The sequence below is a fragment of the Chlorocebus sabaeus genome, chromosome 20, assembly GCF_047675955.1.
Source record: "Chlorocebus sabaeus isolate Y175 chromosome 20, mChlSab1.0.hap1, whole genome shotgun sequence".
NCBI classification, from domain to species: domain Eukaryota; kingdom Metazoa; phylum Chordata; class Mammalia; order Primates; family Cercopithecidae; genus Chlorocebus; species Chlorocebus sabaeus.
The window spans coordinates 100600726-100616999 of NC_132923.1; the positions used below are offsets into that span (position 1 = coordinate 100600726).

The 16274-nt window shown below is 49.0% G+C and overlaps 2 protein-coding genes across 3 annotated transcripts in view; both read left to right on the forward strand.

Annotated features, from left to right (window-relative positions):
• Positions 1 to 928: 928 nt before the first annotated feature.
• On the forward strand, positions 929 to 10245 carry MRPS15 (mitochondrial ribosomal protein S15). Its single transcript, XM_007979382.3, has 8 exons — positions 929 to 1182; positions 1481 to 1525; positions 3171 to 3246; positions 4015 to 4063; positions 4551 to 4635; positions 7681 to 7739; positions 9638 to 9829; positions 10094 to 10245. The coding sequence occupies exons 1-8, from the start codon at positions 1065 to 1067 to the stop codon at positions 10229 to 10231; spliced, it is 762 nt and encodes a 253-aa protein (XP_007977573.1). The 5' UTR covers positions 929 to 1064; the 3' UTR covers positions 10232 to 10245.
• Positions 10246 to 15495: 5250 nt separating this feature from the next.
• The window catches only part of OSCP1 (organic solute carrier partner 1), a 30558-nt gene continuing 29779 nt past the window's right edge, over positions 15496 to 16274 (forward strand). For both annotated transcript variants that reach the window (XM_007979383.3, XM_007979384.3), the window contains exon 1: positions 15496 to 15709. In XM_007979383.3, the coding sequence (XP_007977574.3) occupies positions 15598 to 15709 (112 nt within the window). In that variant the 5' untranslated portion in view covers positions 15496 to 15597. The remainder of the gene's footprint in view (positions 15710 to 16274) is intronic.

A 16274-nucleotide genomic window follows, 5' to 3' on the forward strand; every position in this document is an offset into this window, starting at 1 on the left:
AGGGGTAGGTTGCAACTAAGAGCTAGGCACCAACTGAAGTTAGGCCCCTACTCTCCCACAGGAACTGAGAGAGAGAGAGAGCACTATCCTCCTTAATTATTACATTTCAAAGAGTTGGCTCCCAGGTCCTTGAGAAAAACATTCCGGGGTTGTAAAACTGGCAAGAGGTTTATTTACCTTTTAAGCAGTAGAAAAAGTATTCACAATTACAAGTTTTCTAAAGTAAATGCTTTCAGAAAAGTGAGAAGAAGGAGTCTTTTCCTTTTTTGCTCCAGGGAAAATGAAATTCTCTTTTTCTTCTAATTTGTATTCACCCTTACACCACTGTTTCACAAATAACATCACCGTTAAGATTTACTAAATGCTCACTATATACCAGGTGCTCTCCATACAACTGCCTCAGTTAATCCTCTCAACAACCTAAAAGAGAGATATTGTTATTACTACCCCTACAGGGCCCACAAAGGTTAAGTGACTTGCCCACAAGATCACACGTTGAGTAAATGGCTGAGTTAGGATTCCAGACCAGGGCTGTACGATTCCAAACTCAACGACTTTAGTCTCCAGGCTACCAGGCTGCCAGAGACACGGCTGAAATCCAGTATTAGTTCTTACAGGGTCCCATCCTTGACTAAGGGACTGAGGGGTGGGGTGGAGAAGGGATTGGCTTGGGGGTAGAAGGCTACCGCAGGCACCATGGAACTCCCACAATAACCCCGGCCCGAGGGCCAGGAATGTACTGAGAGATTAAGGACGGGATGCATGCCCTCCAAAAAGTGGCATTTTAGAATTTATACAGCACCGCAGCACACTGCTAAACGTGGGCACACAACCATCACGGCCCGATCACGCGCAGCGGGAACCCGCTCTCTGAGCTCCACCCCGTGCGTCGTGTCATCAGAGTTCCGCCGGCCAATCCATTCTCTCGGTCTTCGTCTTCGTCGGTATTGCAACTGCCTCCATTGATCGAGCCTGGGCCAGCATGGCGGCGCCCATATAACCCGGCCCGCGCCGCAAAGGGAACGGCGGCGGCAGCGTGGGCCCCGCGGGGTTTAGAGGTCATCATGCTCAGGGTCGCGTGGAGGGCGCTGAGTTTGATTCGGACCCAGGCGCCAGTCCTCGGGCTGCCGGGCGGTGGGAGCGCCAGGTTTCCTTTCAACCAGCGGGGCCTGCAGCCTCGAAGTGAGGAGCTGAGAAATGGGACGGCGGGCGTAGGGAAACAGGGTTCGGCGGCGATAGGGAATAAGGAAGCACAGGAGTAGGGGAGATGTACAGCGGTCAGGATAAGGGGGAAAGGGCGGTGGTTGCGCAAGAGGTGAAACAAGGTGTGAGAGGCAAGGAAGGGGTAGGGAAGAAATGGGGCAGCGGTTAGGCTCAGAAGCCCATAAACCGTGGCGGACGGACAATGCGAGGGGCCCAGAAAGGAATTGAGGGTGGACTATTTAAGGAGATGGGCCTCAGCCTTCTCTTTTCTGCGTAGGTCTCCTCCTCCAGGCCGCGCGCGGATATGTCATCCAGAAACCAGGTAGGAGTTCCTGAGGTGGGACTTGGGGCGGAAGAGAGACCTCCTGGAAGGCTGGGGTGGGTAAGGGGACCGATGTGGCGAGTTAGAGCCACTAGATGGGGTGAGCCAGAGGTCCTGAGCAAAAGACTTCACGTCTACCTTATACAAAGCCCTAGGCCTGCTGCCTGTATAGAGAGAGAGAGGTGTTAAGGGCGGAAGCAGGAGCTTTACAGGTGAATGAGTGAAAATGAGCTTGCCAGAGGGAGTGCATGGCTGGCACCACCCAGGCCTACCTAGAGTATGGCACTTTGTGTCTGCGCTTCTGAGATGCAGGATGTAGTTTCCCATTGCAACTCAGTATGTGTAGTAGTTAAGATCCTTCTTATTAGGTAAATGATATGGGGAGAGGTACTTCCTCTTTCTGATTCTTATTTCTAAAATGAGTGTGAAAGTATCCATTTGCAAGGATTGTTAGGATTCAGCGATAATACATGAAAAGCATCCTTAACACTGTGCTCAATTAAACATATTAGTAGTATATATTAGAATTTATTATCCGGGGCCGGATGCGGTGGCTTACGCCTATAATCTCAACACTTTGGGAGGCCGAGGTGGGTGGATCACTTGAGTTCAGGAGTTCGAGACCAGCCTGGCCAACATGGTGAAACCTCCTCTCTACTAAAAATACAAAAAAAAAAAAAAAAGCCGGGTGTGGTAGTGCGCGCCTGTAATCCCAGCTACTCAGGAGGCTGAGGCAGGAGAATCGCTTGAACCTGGGAGGTGGAGGTTGCAGTGAGCCGACCATGCCACTGCACTCCACCCTGGGTGACAGAGCGAGACTCCATCTCAAAAAACAAAAAAAGAAAAAGAAATTATTGGCTGGACATGGCCCCAACATTTTGGGAGGCCAAGGCTGGAGGATCACTTGAGGCCAGAAGTTCAAGACCAGCCTGGGCAACATAGCACGACCCAGTCTCTACAAAAAATAAGTAGAATTTATTGCTATTAATATGTTTGTAATATAATTTTTTTTTCTGCCTCCCTATCAGAACCAACTTGAGCTGTTACAAACAGAAGAGGCCCGTTAATGTTGTTTGCATAGCAGGGTCTGACTGGAGAGAATAAGTCCATCCACCCTATGCCTCTTTCTCATCTCCAAGGGATAGCAGGGGTGCACACACCCAGACTGAGGTTCTCCTGTGATCTCTACCTGGTGCTTACATTTCAGGCATCGTACAGCTAGCTGCCTTTCCTCAACCCCCTTAATTCATTCATGCAGTCAGCCAGCAAGTGTTTGCTGAGTGCCTAGTCTAGGCTGAGCCATGGGTCAGACTATAGTGGATTCCAAAGGAGTCAAACTCTATCCTGTCCACAGGAGGACCCATCCTAGTGGGGGATCTGAGAACTGTAGAGCCAGATAGGTGTGTGAAAGGTGCAGGCACAGTGTAGGGTCTTGGGAAAAGCCACCTACTCCTAGCATGAAATATCAAAGCAGGTGCCCACAGAGTTTGCAGAGGAGAAACTGAGCCCAGAGATATGCAGTGCTTTGCTTGAGACCCTGGATGTCCCTTCTGGAGTTGGAGAGTGGGTGAGAAGAGCCAGGTCTGGGAGGGTGGGCAGCGAGAGTTGACTCTGGGTGTTTTCTATCCCCATATTTACTTGACAGCCCAGCCTGGGCAGGATGATGACCCACCTCCTTCTACACTGCTCAAAGACTACCAGAATGTCCCTGGAATTGAGAAGTAAGCAGGAAGAAACCTAGTAGAGGAGGCAGGGGGCCCTGGGAGGATTGTCGGGGAGTGGGAAAGACAGTGGCTTTGAGACTTGGCTTGCTGTAGCTGAAGCTTGATCTAGAAGGAGGCAGGGGCCCAGGTGTGGTGAGGGTGGGTGGTCAGCAAGGCAGATGGCACTCATGAAGCTCGGCTACTTGGGGGTTTTTTTGTACTCTAGATGAACACCCTGTACCACTAGATTCCAAAGAGCTAACATACTTCACAGGTCTTTGTAGAAATCTCTTCTCTTGTTCCTCACAAAAGCTGTATGTCTCCATTTTATAAATTTTCAAGCTGCCCGGTGTCATACAGTTCTAAGGGGCAGAGCTAGAGTTTGAATCCAGGGCTGACTGACACCAAAGCCAGAGGCCCTCTGCTCAGCTCCTGTCCAGTGTGGTGGGAGCTCGTCAGTCCCTCCCACTGTGCAATTTAACTTGAAATGTCTCAAAACAGATCGAACCATGTTGTAGCTAAAATGGAAATCCTCTCCTTGGCCTCCCTATGATGAGACCGAAACAGTTGAGCTGACAGCCCCAATTTCTATAGTTTTCAGCCCAGCAAGCCAGATCCACACTGACTTTTAATTTCTGAGAAATGGCTCCCCACCTCCAGGGAGATTCATTTGCTACAGAAGGAATTTTTCAATCATCTTTGCTTTTCAAACTAAAATGAACCAGCATTGTTTTCCTCTCCCAGTCTCCTTCCTATGTCTGTCTCATTGCTGTGGTTTTTCCACAGGGTTGATGATGTCGTGAAAAGACTCTTGTCTTTGGAAATGGCCAACAAGGTGAGCAGCCTTTGCCAAGCCTCAGCCTCCCTCAGTCTTCTCCTCTGGGACTCCCTCCTACCCTGGTTAGCACCCCGCATCTCATGCTTCTCCAGTCACAGCACTTAGCCCATTGTCATTCTGTGTCCACTTGTCAATATCCCTAGACAGAGCATCTTCAGGGCAGGGACACTTTTGTTCCCCCACCATACCCCTAGCACCTGACAAACAGGTGCTCAGTGAATGAATGAATGAATGAGCATAAATGAATGAGCAAGCTTTGGGGACATTCATGCAACAAGTCATTTCCCCTGTCAGTGGCTTTGGCTTTGGGCTCACCTGGATGTGGACAGCCATGTGGTTGGTCAAGGCCACAGTGAGCAGAGTGAAGTCAGGCCCTGAGCCTTATGGCCCTAGTTGCTATAACTGTAGCCAGGGTCCTTGAGGGGAAGAGGGCTAGTTCTCAGAGGGTGGGAGACTCCACAAATTTTCTTTGTCTCTTCAACAGAAGGAGATGCTAAAAATGAAGCAAGAACAGTTGATGAAGAAGATTGATGCAAACCCGGAGGACACCAGATCCCTGGAGGCTCGAAGTTGGTCGGGGACCCTTGGGGAGTGGGGGGTGTAGGGAAGCCTGCTAGCTGGGACCTGATCTAGGGCTCTTGTCCACAAGCACATGCACATGGGCTTGGGAAAGGGAGAGATATGAAGGACCTAGGGCAATGAAAACTGGACCCTGTATCCCAAGCTCTGATGCTGGAGTCAATGCCCAGTTGGACCTTGTACCTCTGTGTGAGCTTGCGTAAGTCACCAACCCTCTCTTGGAGCACCTGCTTCCTCATCTGGAAATGGGGGAATAAGGGAGAGCAGAGCAGAGGTAATGTTACCCACCTCATGGCAGCACTGTGAGAGGCAGCCAGGGGATGTAAACACACCTTGGAAACTAAAGCTCACGATGTGTGATAATAATAGTAAGACTAGACTGGACGTGGTGGCTCACGCCTTTAATCCCAGCACTTTGGGAGGCCGAGGCAGGCAGATCACGAGGTCAGGAGATAAAGACCATCCTGGCTAACACGGTGAAACCCCGTCTCTACTAAAAATACAAAAAATTGGCCGGGCGTGATGGCTCACGCCTGTAATCCCAGCACTTTGGGAGGCCAAGGTGAGCGGATCACGAGGTCAGGAGATCGATACCATCCTGGCTAATATGGTGAAACCCCGTCTCTACTAAAAATACGAAAAATTAGCCAGGCACTGTGGCGGGCGCCTGTAGTCCCAGCTACTCGGGAGGCTGAGGCAGGAAAATGGCCTAAACCCAGGAGGCGGAGCTTGCAGTGAGCCAAGATCACACCACTGCACTCCAGCCTGGGCGACAGAGCAAGACTCCGTCTCAAATAAATAAACAAATATATAAATAAAAAACAAAAAACAAAACAAAAAAAATACAAAAAATTAGCCAGGCGTGGTGGGGGGTGCCTGTAGTCCCAGCTACCCAGGAGGCTGAAGGAGGAGAATGGCATGAATCCAGGAGGTGGAGCTTGCAGTGAGCCAAGATCTCACCACCGCACTCCAGCCTGGGCAACAGAGCGAGACTGTCTCAAAAATAAAAAAATAATAGTCAGACTAACATTTACTGAACCCTCATGTGCCAGACAGACACCATTTTGCATTCCCAAGGGGATAATGTTCCTACTTTGGTTCAGGCTGGAACTGGCAGTAGTCCTCATTAGATGTGAGTGAAAAGCGCCACCATTTCCCTCTCTCGTTGGGTGCAGTTTCTCTTCATTGCCCACTGAGGTAGACTAGTGGACCTGCAGAGGGCCTGCCCACTTTCTTTCCTGTGCTATTGGCCTATATTACAGCCGCCTCCTCCTCTTCCACCCTCCTGCCTTCATTCTTTTCTTCTCCCTCTGCCGGGGATTAAAGTCTGGTGAGTTCATCTTGGATACTAAAACCCCACTGAGAACTGGACTCCAGGGTCCTCCATAGCCCCTTTTAAGAAGATGAGTTTCAGCTTCCCTTGCCCTGCTGAAGGCCCTGGGCTAGGGACCAGCTTGGCCACAAAAGGTCTGCTTATCTTTCCTCACCTGTTTCTGTGTTATCACTACTGAAATTCCCAGGTTGGCAGGAACAAATGACCTGGACTGGCAAGGACCCTGGACTGGGGTCCTCTTTAAGCACAGGTTTTGATTCTTTTTTTTTTTTTTTTTTTTGAGTCGGGGTGTCACTCTGTCACTCAGGCTGGAGTGCAGTGGCGGGCGTGATCATGGCTCACTACAGCTCGACTTCTGGGGCTCCAGCAATTCTCCTACCTCAGGCTCCCGAGTAACTGGGACCAAAGACGTGCACGACCATGTCAAGCTAATTTTTTTGTTTTTGGTAGAGACAGGATTTCCCCATATTGCCCAGGCTGATCTCAAACTCCTGAACTCAAGCAATTCACCCACGTCAGCCTCCCAAAGTGCTGGGATTATAGGCATGACCACCACACCAAGCCCACAGGTGTCACTTCTGCCTTTCCATTAGTAGTCAGTTTTCTGAATGCCAGTTGCTTCTAGCATAGTGTCTGCTCTAGAGAACCTCTCAGGAACCAAGGCCCATCTTTCTGTGTTATTCCACTCTACACCTAAGTTGCCGTGATGGAGCCATGTGGTCAGAGTCAGGGTTCCCACTGCACTTTCTGCAGTGCTCCCAGAACTCAATATGTGTACTGGGAAGGGCCTGCTGTCGTGCAGCCTCTTTTGGGGCCAGCTTCTGCTTTTGCTCCCATCTTTGAGTACAGGGGGTAAATTAAACAAGAGGATGCCTGAACGAAAGATATCCTGGGTTCTTGAGAGACAAGTGGGAGCTGATAATTCTGAAAATTCATTAGTTAAAGCATGGAGATAATGGTGGCAGCAGGAAGGGGAGAGGCAAGGAGTAGACCCGTGACAGTTTTAGAATCTTATTTGTGCCAGAGTACTTTACTGCATTGGCTTGGACCTCTAGAACAATGTTGAATTGTTAACCATGATAGCATTGTATCCTAGTCTAATTCCTTAATTGAATGGCTAGTCTTACCATTAAGAATGCTATTTGCAGCTGGGCATGGTGGCGCACGCCTGTAATCCCATCACTTTGGGAGGCTGAGGCAGATGGATCACTTGAATTCAGGAGTTTGAGACCAGCCTGGCCAACATGGTGAAACCCCGTCTCTACCAAAAGTACAAAAGTTAGCCATGCCTGGTGGCAGGCGCCTGTAATCCCAGCTGCTCTGGAGGCTGAGGCAAGAAAATCGCCTACACCTGAGAGGCAGAGGTTGCAGTGAGTTGAGATTGCACCACTGCACTCCAGCCTGGGCAACAGAGCGAGACTCCATCTCAAAAAAAAAAAAAAAAAAATGCTATTTGCTATGATTTTTGGATGACATCTTTATAATATTAAGGGATGTCCCTTCCTTGGATTTTGCTTTTTAAAGGAAAGGTAACATCTAAGATAAGCCTTTGAAATCTTGAAATTCAGAGTGCTTTGGGATTTATAGAGAGCTATACAGAGCATTGGTGATTGTTATTCCTTGAGTTCTTAAAACGTAACCCAGGCCTGGGCTCTTCCTTCCTCTGTGCCCAACTCTCATCCTCTGTGGTTTGTGGTTTCAGTTGTTGCCTTGTCCGTCAAGATCCGCAGTTATGAAGAACACATGCAGAAACATCGAAAGGTAAACTCTGGGCGTCATTCACAGTTAAACAGCAGCAGCCTGGGGGAAAGGGGTCTGGAGGGGAAGGGCTCTGGGTCCAGAGAAGGAGGCTTAGAAGCCAGTGGGCTGTAGCACCAGAGTGACCACCCCTCAGCTCCTGTGGGAAAAATGCTTCCCTCCTGCCTCCAGAGGACTTGGAGCCTTACAAGACCATGCCGAGTGTCACCAGGGGTTAAGAACACAAACTTTAGAGCATGTTCACTATGTCTGGCACATGCTGAGTGCTCAGTAAATATTTGTTGAATGCATGAATGGAGTCAGATTGCCCTGGGTTCAAATCCCAGCTCTGCCACTTGCACTTAACTAGCTGTGTGATGTTAGCCAGGTCTCAGCCTCAGTTCTCTTTTCAGTAAGATGGAGATCATACGAATACCTGCTCACAGGATTGCAAGGATTATGTGAAATAATAGTAATAGCCAGTGTGATGCATATAAAGTCTTTAGGCCCTGTGCTAAATACTTCACATGCATGCATCTTCTTCTTTGACTTTCATGACTGTCTTTCTTTCCCATCTTAATGAGGAATAATCTAGTCATGGAGTGATTAAGTTATTCCTCAAGGTAGACCCGCTGGGAGGTGATGTGCTGAGACTTTGAAACAAGACAGTTTTGCTCCGAGGCTCATATTCTTTTTTTTTTTTTTGAGACAGAGCCTCGCTCTGTCACCCAGGCTGGAGTGTAGTAGTGCGATCTCGGCTCACTGCAACCTCCACCTCCCAGGTTCAAGCAATTCTCCTGCCTCAGCCTCCTGAGTAGCTGGGACTACAGGCACGTGCTACCATGCCTGGCTAATTTTTTGTATTGTTAGTAGAGATAGAGTTTCACCTGTTAGCCAGAATAGTCCCGATCTCCTGACTCATGATTTGCCCGCCTTAGCCTCCCAAAGTGCTGGGATTACAGGCATGAGCCACCGTCCCCAGCCATATTCTTAACCATTATACCATATCTCAGCACAGTGTCTGGCACAAAGCTGCTGTAATTAGGCAAACGTTGTTATTTTATTTTTCTTTTTTTCTTTTCTTTTTTTTTTTTTTTTTTGAGACCGAGTCTCTCTCTGCCGCCCAGGTTGGAGTGCAGTGGTGCCATCTTGGCTCACTGCAAGCTCCGCCTCCCGGGTTCATGCCATTCTCCTGCCTCAACCTCCTGAGTAGCTGGGAGTACAGGCGCCCACCACCACGCCCGGCTAATTTTTTGTACAGACGGGGTTTCACCGTGTTAGCCAGGATGGTCTCGATCTCCTGACCTCGTGATCCACCTGCCTCACCTCCCAAAGTGCTGGGATTACAGGCCTGAGCCACCGCGCCCAGCCAATGCTGTTATTTTTAATAAACACATGATTGTGAATACAGACTAGTCCAGCACCATGCCTGGCACTTCAGTGTTCCCTGGAGCCTGCTTCTTAGAGATCACAGTTTCGCTTATTTGGGGTGTGGAACAGCAGTCCTATTGCAGAAGTCCCTCACAGGGCAGCAGCCAGCTGTAGGTAGGCATTTCCAGGAAGAGCACAAGGCCTTCCCTCCTCTCTACCCCAGCTGACAGTTTGCTAAGCTGTGGAGAGTCTGAGTGGGTGGTGTAGGAGAAAGAGCATGGGATTTGAAGTCAGACCAATAGATAGAGATTCAAGACCCTATCTCAGCACTCACAGTTCTAAGGACCTTTTGTGAATCAGATAACATCTTTAAACCTTTGTTTTCTCATCTGTAAAATGGGAATAACATGACAATACCTCCCTCAGAATTGCATTAATATTTGCATAAGATTACTGAGAAATTTCAATGAAATGATAAAATGACCATTGTTTGTTACTGTAAACAATAGTAACACTTATATAATACTAAAAGTAATGCGAATCTCTTACAGGACAAAGCCCACAAACGCTATCTGCTGATGAGCATTGACCAGAGGAAAAAGATGCTCAAAAACCTCCGTAACACCAACTATGATACCTTTGAGAAGATCTGCAGGGAGCTGGGGATTGAGTACACCTTCCCCCCTCTGTATTACCGAAGAGCCCACCGCCGATTTGTGACCAAGAAGGCTCTGTGCATTCGGGTATGAGTCAGAATTGCTGCTTTGCTTGGCCCCACTCAGGAACTGGGATGGAGGAAGCAGACGGGAGGGGTCATCTGTTTCTGTTAGAGGCATGGAACTGGTCCCAGGCCCTGGAATGGATCCAGGGAGGTCACAGGAGGCCACCAACCCCATGGAGAAAGGCTGGGGTTACCATCTGGGGGAGATAGTTCCCACCCCACCTGTTCCAAGTCTGAGGTTTTGCACAGGATTACAAGGTCTTATTCTGTCCCTTTTCACCTCCAGGTTTTCCAGGAGACTCAAAAGCTGAAGAAGGAAAAAAGAGCCTTAAAGGCTGCAGCAGCAGCCCAAAAACAAGCAAAGCAGAGGAACCCAGACAGCCCTGCCAACACTGAACCAGAGACACTCAAAGACAGCCAATAAATTCTGTTTAATCATTTCTGTCTGTCTTGAAGAATGATAGGAGAGATGATGGGGCTCTTTTTGGCCTGACGAGGAGGAGGAATTTATTCTTTCATTCAGCTCTGAGATTCCAGAGTTGTCTGAGGCAGAGTCCCTGCCTCACCCACCAGAGGACACACACTCATGACATGCTTCCCACATACTCATACAAACAAGTACCTGTCATCCAGGTGACGTGTGTCAGTGAGGCAAGACAGAGCACGTGACAGCAAAATGGAAGTGTGGCCGGCTGGGTGGGAAGAACTGCTGTAGGAGCTGCCTTCTGGACTGGGTCCTAAAGGATGAGTAGGAGTTCACTATATAGAGACAGAAAGGGAAGGCCTCCTGGGCAGAAGGAATTGCAAGTACAAAGGCAAGGAAGTCTAGAGAGACATGCTGTGTTCAGAGAACGGGGAGAATGAGAAATAAACCTTGAAAGGTAAGCTGAAGCTGGTGTGAGAGGCTTTATATGGTAAGCTGAGAAGATTGTACACTGTCCACTAGGGAGTGAGGAGACAGTTCAAGTTTTAAAACTGAAGGAGTGATGGTAGTAACACGTCTGTGTTCTAGATAGTTAAGCAACAGCTGTGTGGAAGGTAGATAGGAGAGATCACAGCAGTGTACTGGGGCTGGGGGATGTCAGTGTTCACATAGAGAATCTGATCAAAACTACAAGTCCTATCCCCAGGAAACGGTACATATGCAAAGCATTGCTTATAAATTCTAGGGAGTTACGGATAACCTCTTCCCCATAAAGCCCATCCATTTATACCAGTTAAGTGCCAACGCCTTGAAGCCTGAGCATGCTTGGTATGTCTGAAGAACCTAAGGAAGACAGTGTGTCTAAAACAGAACGAAGAGAATAGAAGACATCAGATCAGAGGGGTGGGTAAATACCAGGTGATGTAGAGCTTTCTGGGTGTCTCAGGCTGCCATAACAAAATACTACAGGTGACTTCAGAGGATTTTTATCGAGTTCATTTTTTCACCGTTCTGGAGGCCGGGGATTCTAAGATCAGAGTACCAACCAATTCAATTTCAGGTGAGGACTCTTCCTAGCTTGGAAAGGCCACCTTCTCAATGTCATCACATGGCCTTTCCCTTGGTCCATGTACTGGGGAGAGCTCACCCTCTTACAAGGCCACTGATCCCGTCATGAGGGCTGTACTCATGACCTTATCTAACCCTAGTTAACTCTGAGAAGCCCCATCTCTAAATACTGTAACATTGGAGTTAGGGCTTCAACATATGAATTTGGTGGGGGACACATTTGGCCCATAACACTGGAGAAATACGTTGGACCTCACTCTGGGAAGGGAAGCCACTGAGGAAAACCAAAAGGAGAAAGGTGTGTTAAAGTGCTATCCAAAGAGTAGTTGGAAGATTAGATCTAGGACTCAGTAGAGAGGTCTGTACTAGAGAGGTTTGCGAGTTGCTGGGTGGTTGAACCCATGGGTATAAGTGAAACCGCACAGGGATGGAGTGTATAAGAAAAAAGGGCCATGTCTGGATGAGAAGGATGATCCCTGAGAGCTTAGCCTAAGAAGGAGCAGCTGAGCTGGAGGAGAAGGTGAAGTAGGGGTAGAACAGAGCCTGGGTGTCTGCAGAAGCAGAAATGAGAGGCTCAGAACTGAAGATCCACTATTCAGATATCACTTCCAGGAATTGTAGGGAAGGCCTTTAATGGGGCAGGACTTCCAAGTGGCCACAGCTGCTTGGAGGTACTGTGTCAGAGGGCCAGGTGCTAACAGTTAAGGGGGCTAGCCGAGGGAAAGGAAAGGAAAAGGAACACGTTTTAATGGATCAGGCCCTACTACAAAGGCATTTGTGTGTTTCTGTTGGTTTGGCTGGTTGTTTTTTTAGAGACAGGCTCTTGCTCTGTTGCCCCGACTGCAGTACAGTAGTGATCATAGTTCACTAACTTCAAATTCTTGGGCTCAAGCAATCCTCTTGCCTCCGCCTCCTAAGTAGCCAGGACTATAGGTGTAAGCTCACTGCGCTCAGCTAATTTTTTTATTTTTTGTAGAGACAGGGTCTCACTATGTTGCCCAGGTTACCCAAACTCCTGGCCTCAAGCAATCCTTGGCCTCCCAAATGCCTTGGCTTCCCAGAGTGCTGGGATTACAAGCGTGAGCCGCTGCATCTGGTCAAAAGGCATTGTTTTAACTGCTGCCTTAAGCACATTATCTAATATTCACAGCCACCTTTACTCTGCACGCTGGCTAATTATCCTCATTTTAGCCATGAGAGATGAGTCATGAGAGAACTGAGACTCAGAGAGGTTAGGTAACTTGTCCAAATTCATATAGCTGGGAAGAGAAAGGTCTAGGATTCAAAGCTGCCTCTGTCTTGACTCCAGAGCCTATATCCTGTTCACTATACCACACTGCTTAGGGACCAAGAAAAAGGTCTGAGAAGCAAAGGGAAGAGTCTACACTATAGCAAACTCAAATGCTTTTAGGAGCAAGGCAGGTAACAAAAATGCATGAAGGCCTAACATGAAGTAATGATGCTAAGGTGTTTATTACATTCCTATCCTAGTTGTATTCCCTTTTATTTATTTATTTTTATTTTTTTGAGACAGAGTTTTTGCTCTATCCTCCAGCCTGGAGTGCAGTTGTGCAATCTCGGCTCACTGCAACCTCCCCATCCCACGTTCAAGCAATTCTCCTGCCTTGGCCTCCACAGTAGCTAGGTTTACAGGTGTGCGCCACCACACCTGGCAAAGTAGAGACGGTGTTTCACCATGTTAGCCAGGCTAGTCTTGAACTCCTGACCTCAAGTGATCCGCCGGCCTTGGCCTCCCAAAGTGCAGGGATTACAGGCGTGAGCCACTGCACCTGGCCTGTATTCCCTTTTAAAACAGAGCACAGAGCAGGCAAAATAACCAAATTAAACAAAGCCCTGGGCCTCCAGTAATGGGATACTGTATAATCCTGATGCTGAGATATCAGTTAAGGGAAGGACCAAAAAGTATTCATGGTGAAGCAGTTTCAGTGAGGTTCAGGGAGCATAATACCAGTTGCAATGAGGTGGGGAGTGAGGATGTTAAGGAAGTTCCAGTCGTGAGTGTTGTCAACTCGTTCAAAACACTTCACTGGGAAGGAAAGGAAGGAAAATAGACTAGCAGGGATATGAGATGGAAGGAGAATGTTAATATAGGAAGGACTTGAGCTCAGTTATGGCAGGGCAAGACTTTCCAGTGGTGTGGTTATGAGGAAGAGGCAGCCTGCTGATGAGTTCAACTGGACTGGGGGAGAGGAGGTGGCCAGGTGCAAGAGATGGCTCTAAAAAGGTAGTTGGCGAGGTATAGTGGCTGTAACCTGAAATCCCAACAACTAAGGAGTCTGAGGTGGAAGAATCACTTGAGGCCAGGAGTTTTAGGTTGCAGTGAGCCACCAGGGTGCCACTGCATTCCAACCTTGGGCAACAAAGTAAGACCCCCATCTTTTTTTTAAAAAAAAAAAAAAAAAAAGAGCTGGAGCCAGTGGAGAGCCTGGAATGCCATGCCAAGGCATCAAGACTGTGATCTGGCAAACAGTAGGAAACCACTAAAGGGATGTGTCATGTTGAAAGTGATGTTGGCCGGGCACGGTGGCTCATGCCTGTAATCCCAACACTTTGGGAAGCCGAGGCGGGCAGATCACCTGAGGTCAGGAGTTCGAGACTAGTCTGGCTAACATGTTTAAACCCCATCTCTATTAAAAATACAAAATTAGCAGGCATGGTGGCCTAGCCCATGCCTGTAATCCCAGCTTACTCAGGAGGCTGAGGTAGAAGAATCGCTTGAAACCAGGAGGCGGAGGTTGCAGCGAGCTGAGATCGTGCCATTGCACACCAGCCTGGGCAACAAGAGTGAAACTCTGTCTGAAAAAAAAAAAAAGAAAACTGATGTCTTCTGACATTTAGTTTAGCAGCCAGTGCAGGGTAGAAAAGAGAAAAGAACAGTAATACAGAGGAACATAGCAATACAGACAGAAAAACAAATGAAGGGATGAATGAAAAAAAGGTATTGAAGGAAAAAGCATAATATGATGACTGGTAAGGACCCAGGGAAACAGATTTGAAAGCCAAGGCCCAAGTTTCAAGTTTGAGTAGCTGGAGGTTCCGAAAGATAATTAGTAGGTTTTGGAAGTACTGAAACTTACAGAAATGGTTGTTCATCAGAGTACAAATGTACAGCAGATGGCAAAAAGTAATCCTGGAGCTCAAGGTGGAGGTGAAGAAGGGAGTCGCTGCCCTCAAAGAGAAATGGTTGGGCCGGGCATGATAGCTCACGTCGAGGCGGGCAGATCACTTGAGGTCAGGAGTTCCAGACCAGCCTAGCCAACATGGTGAAACCTCGTGTCTACTGAAAATACAAAAATTAGCCGAGCATGGTGGCGGGCGCCTGTAATCCCAGCTACTAGAGAGGCTGAGGCAGGAGAATCGTTTGAACCCTGAAGGGCAGAAGTTGCAATGAGCCAAGATCGCGCCACTGCACTCCAGCCTGGGCGACAAAAACAAAACTCCGTCTCAAAAAAAAAAAAAGAAAAGAAAAAAGGAAAGAAAAGAAAAAAAGAAATGGTTGGGAAGCCTTCGGAACAGCGTCGAGGAGGGAACTTCACAGAGCCCCCAGGGCGCATCCTCGGGGAGCCGGACACATGGGGACGGACGGGACCGTTTTGCTTCATGGAGTATGAAACCAGGAGGGGTTTCACTTCAAGTAAACTTTTGGGAGGCGATGCAAACGACTCAGGGCTTCTGATCCTTCCCCCATCTAAAACAAAAGTCAGTTACTATTTTTACTGAGTGCTTTCGGGGCCTTTCCACAATCTCACTGATTCCTCTCAGCCGCCCTGTGATGTGAATGCCAACTCCATGTTACGTAAGAGGAAGCCAAGGCTCAAACCCTGCCCGAAGTCACACAGCAAGACAACACGAGCCGTGATTCCAACCCAGGTCCGTCTGACCCAAGTCTGCTCTAATGCCCTTCTGCCTGGGCTTTTCTCTCCTGTAGGCACCTGAGGCCCCGCGCCAGCGGCCGGGGTCCCGAGCTCCGGGCTGGCTGCGTCAAAACCACCCCCAGACCATGCCCCGGACCGGCCCTCGCCTTTCCGAGGGAAAGACCTAGTCTCAGAAGCACAGCTCTCCAGCCACGACCAACGCCCCCCCGGGAGGGTCCGCCACCCAGACCAATTAGCGCCCGACCTCAGGGCACCTCCCACCAAACCGCCTTCTGATTGGCTAGCTTTTCCCGTCGCGGCGTTGCCCCAGCAACCAGACTATTGGGACGCTGCGGCCTGGCCTCCAGGCCACTGGCTACCTAACGCCGGGGCTCTTCACCAGCCCCGCTCGTTTCCAGCACCATGTCGGTGCGGACGCTACCGCTGCTCTTCCTGAACTTGGGCGGGGAGATGCTTTACATCCTGGACCAACGGCTGCGGGTCCAGAACATCCCGGGAGACAAGGCCCGCAAAGGTGAGAGGCCCCCGACCCGCTCCGCCAGACCCGCAGCCCGCAGCCCCGCCCTCTCATCATCGCCCTAACACCCACAGCCAGACCCGCACTCCTACACACTTCACTCTTATAACCAGGGACCTTTCTTACAAGCCACATCCATTTGGAGCCCCTCAGGAGTCAAATCCCCCAAAAGCTCTTTTCACAGCAGAAGAGCTTAATACTCCCAATGGACACTAGGGTGCCTGATCTACCTAATTTCCCCATTTCTTCAAATGGGAGAGGTGATTTCCCGGTCTCTCTTGTCAATCAGTCCCTTCCAAATGTAGGAGTCCCAGCTGCCCACCATCTGGTATCATACCCCTTGCTAGACCAAGCGTCCTCTTTACTCCCAAGGAACAGGTTCTGATTTTTTTTTTTTTTTTTTTTTTTTTTTTTTTGAGACAGAGTTTCGCTCTGTCGCCCAGGCTGGAGTGTGTGGCACGATCTCGGCTCACTGCAACCTCTGCCTCCTGGGTTCCAGCGATTCTCGTGGCTCAGCCTCCCAAGTAGCTGGGATTACAGGCATGCACCACCACGCCCAGCT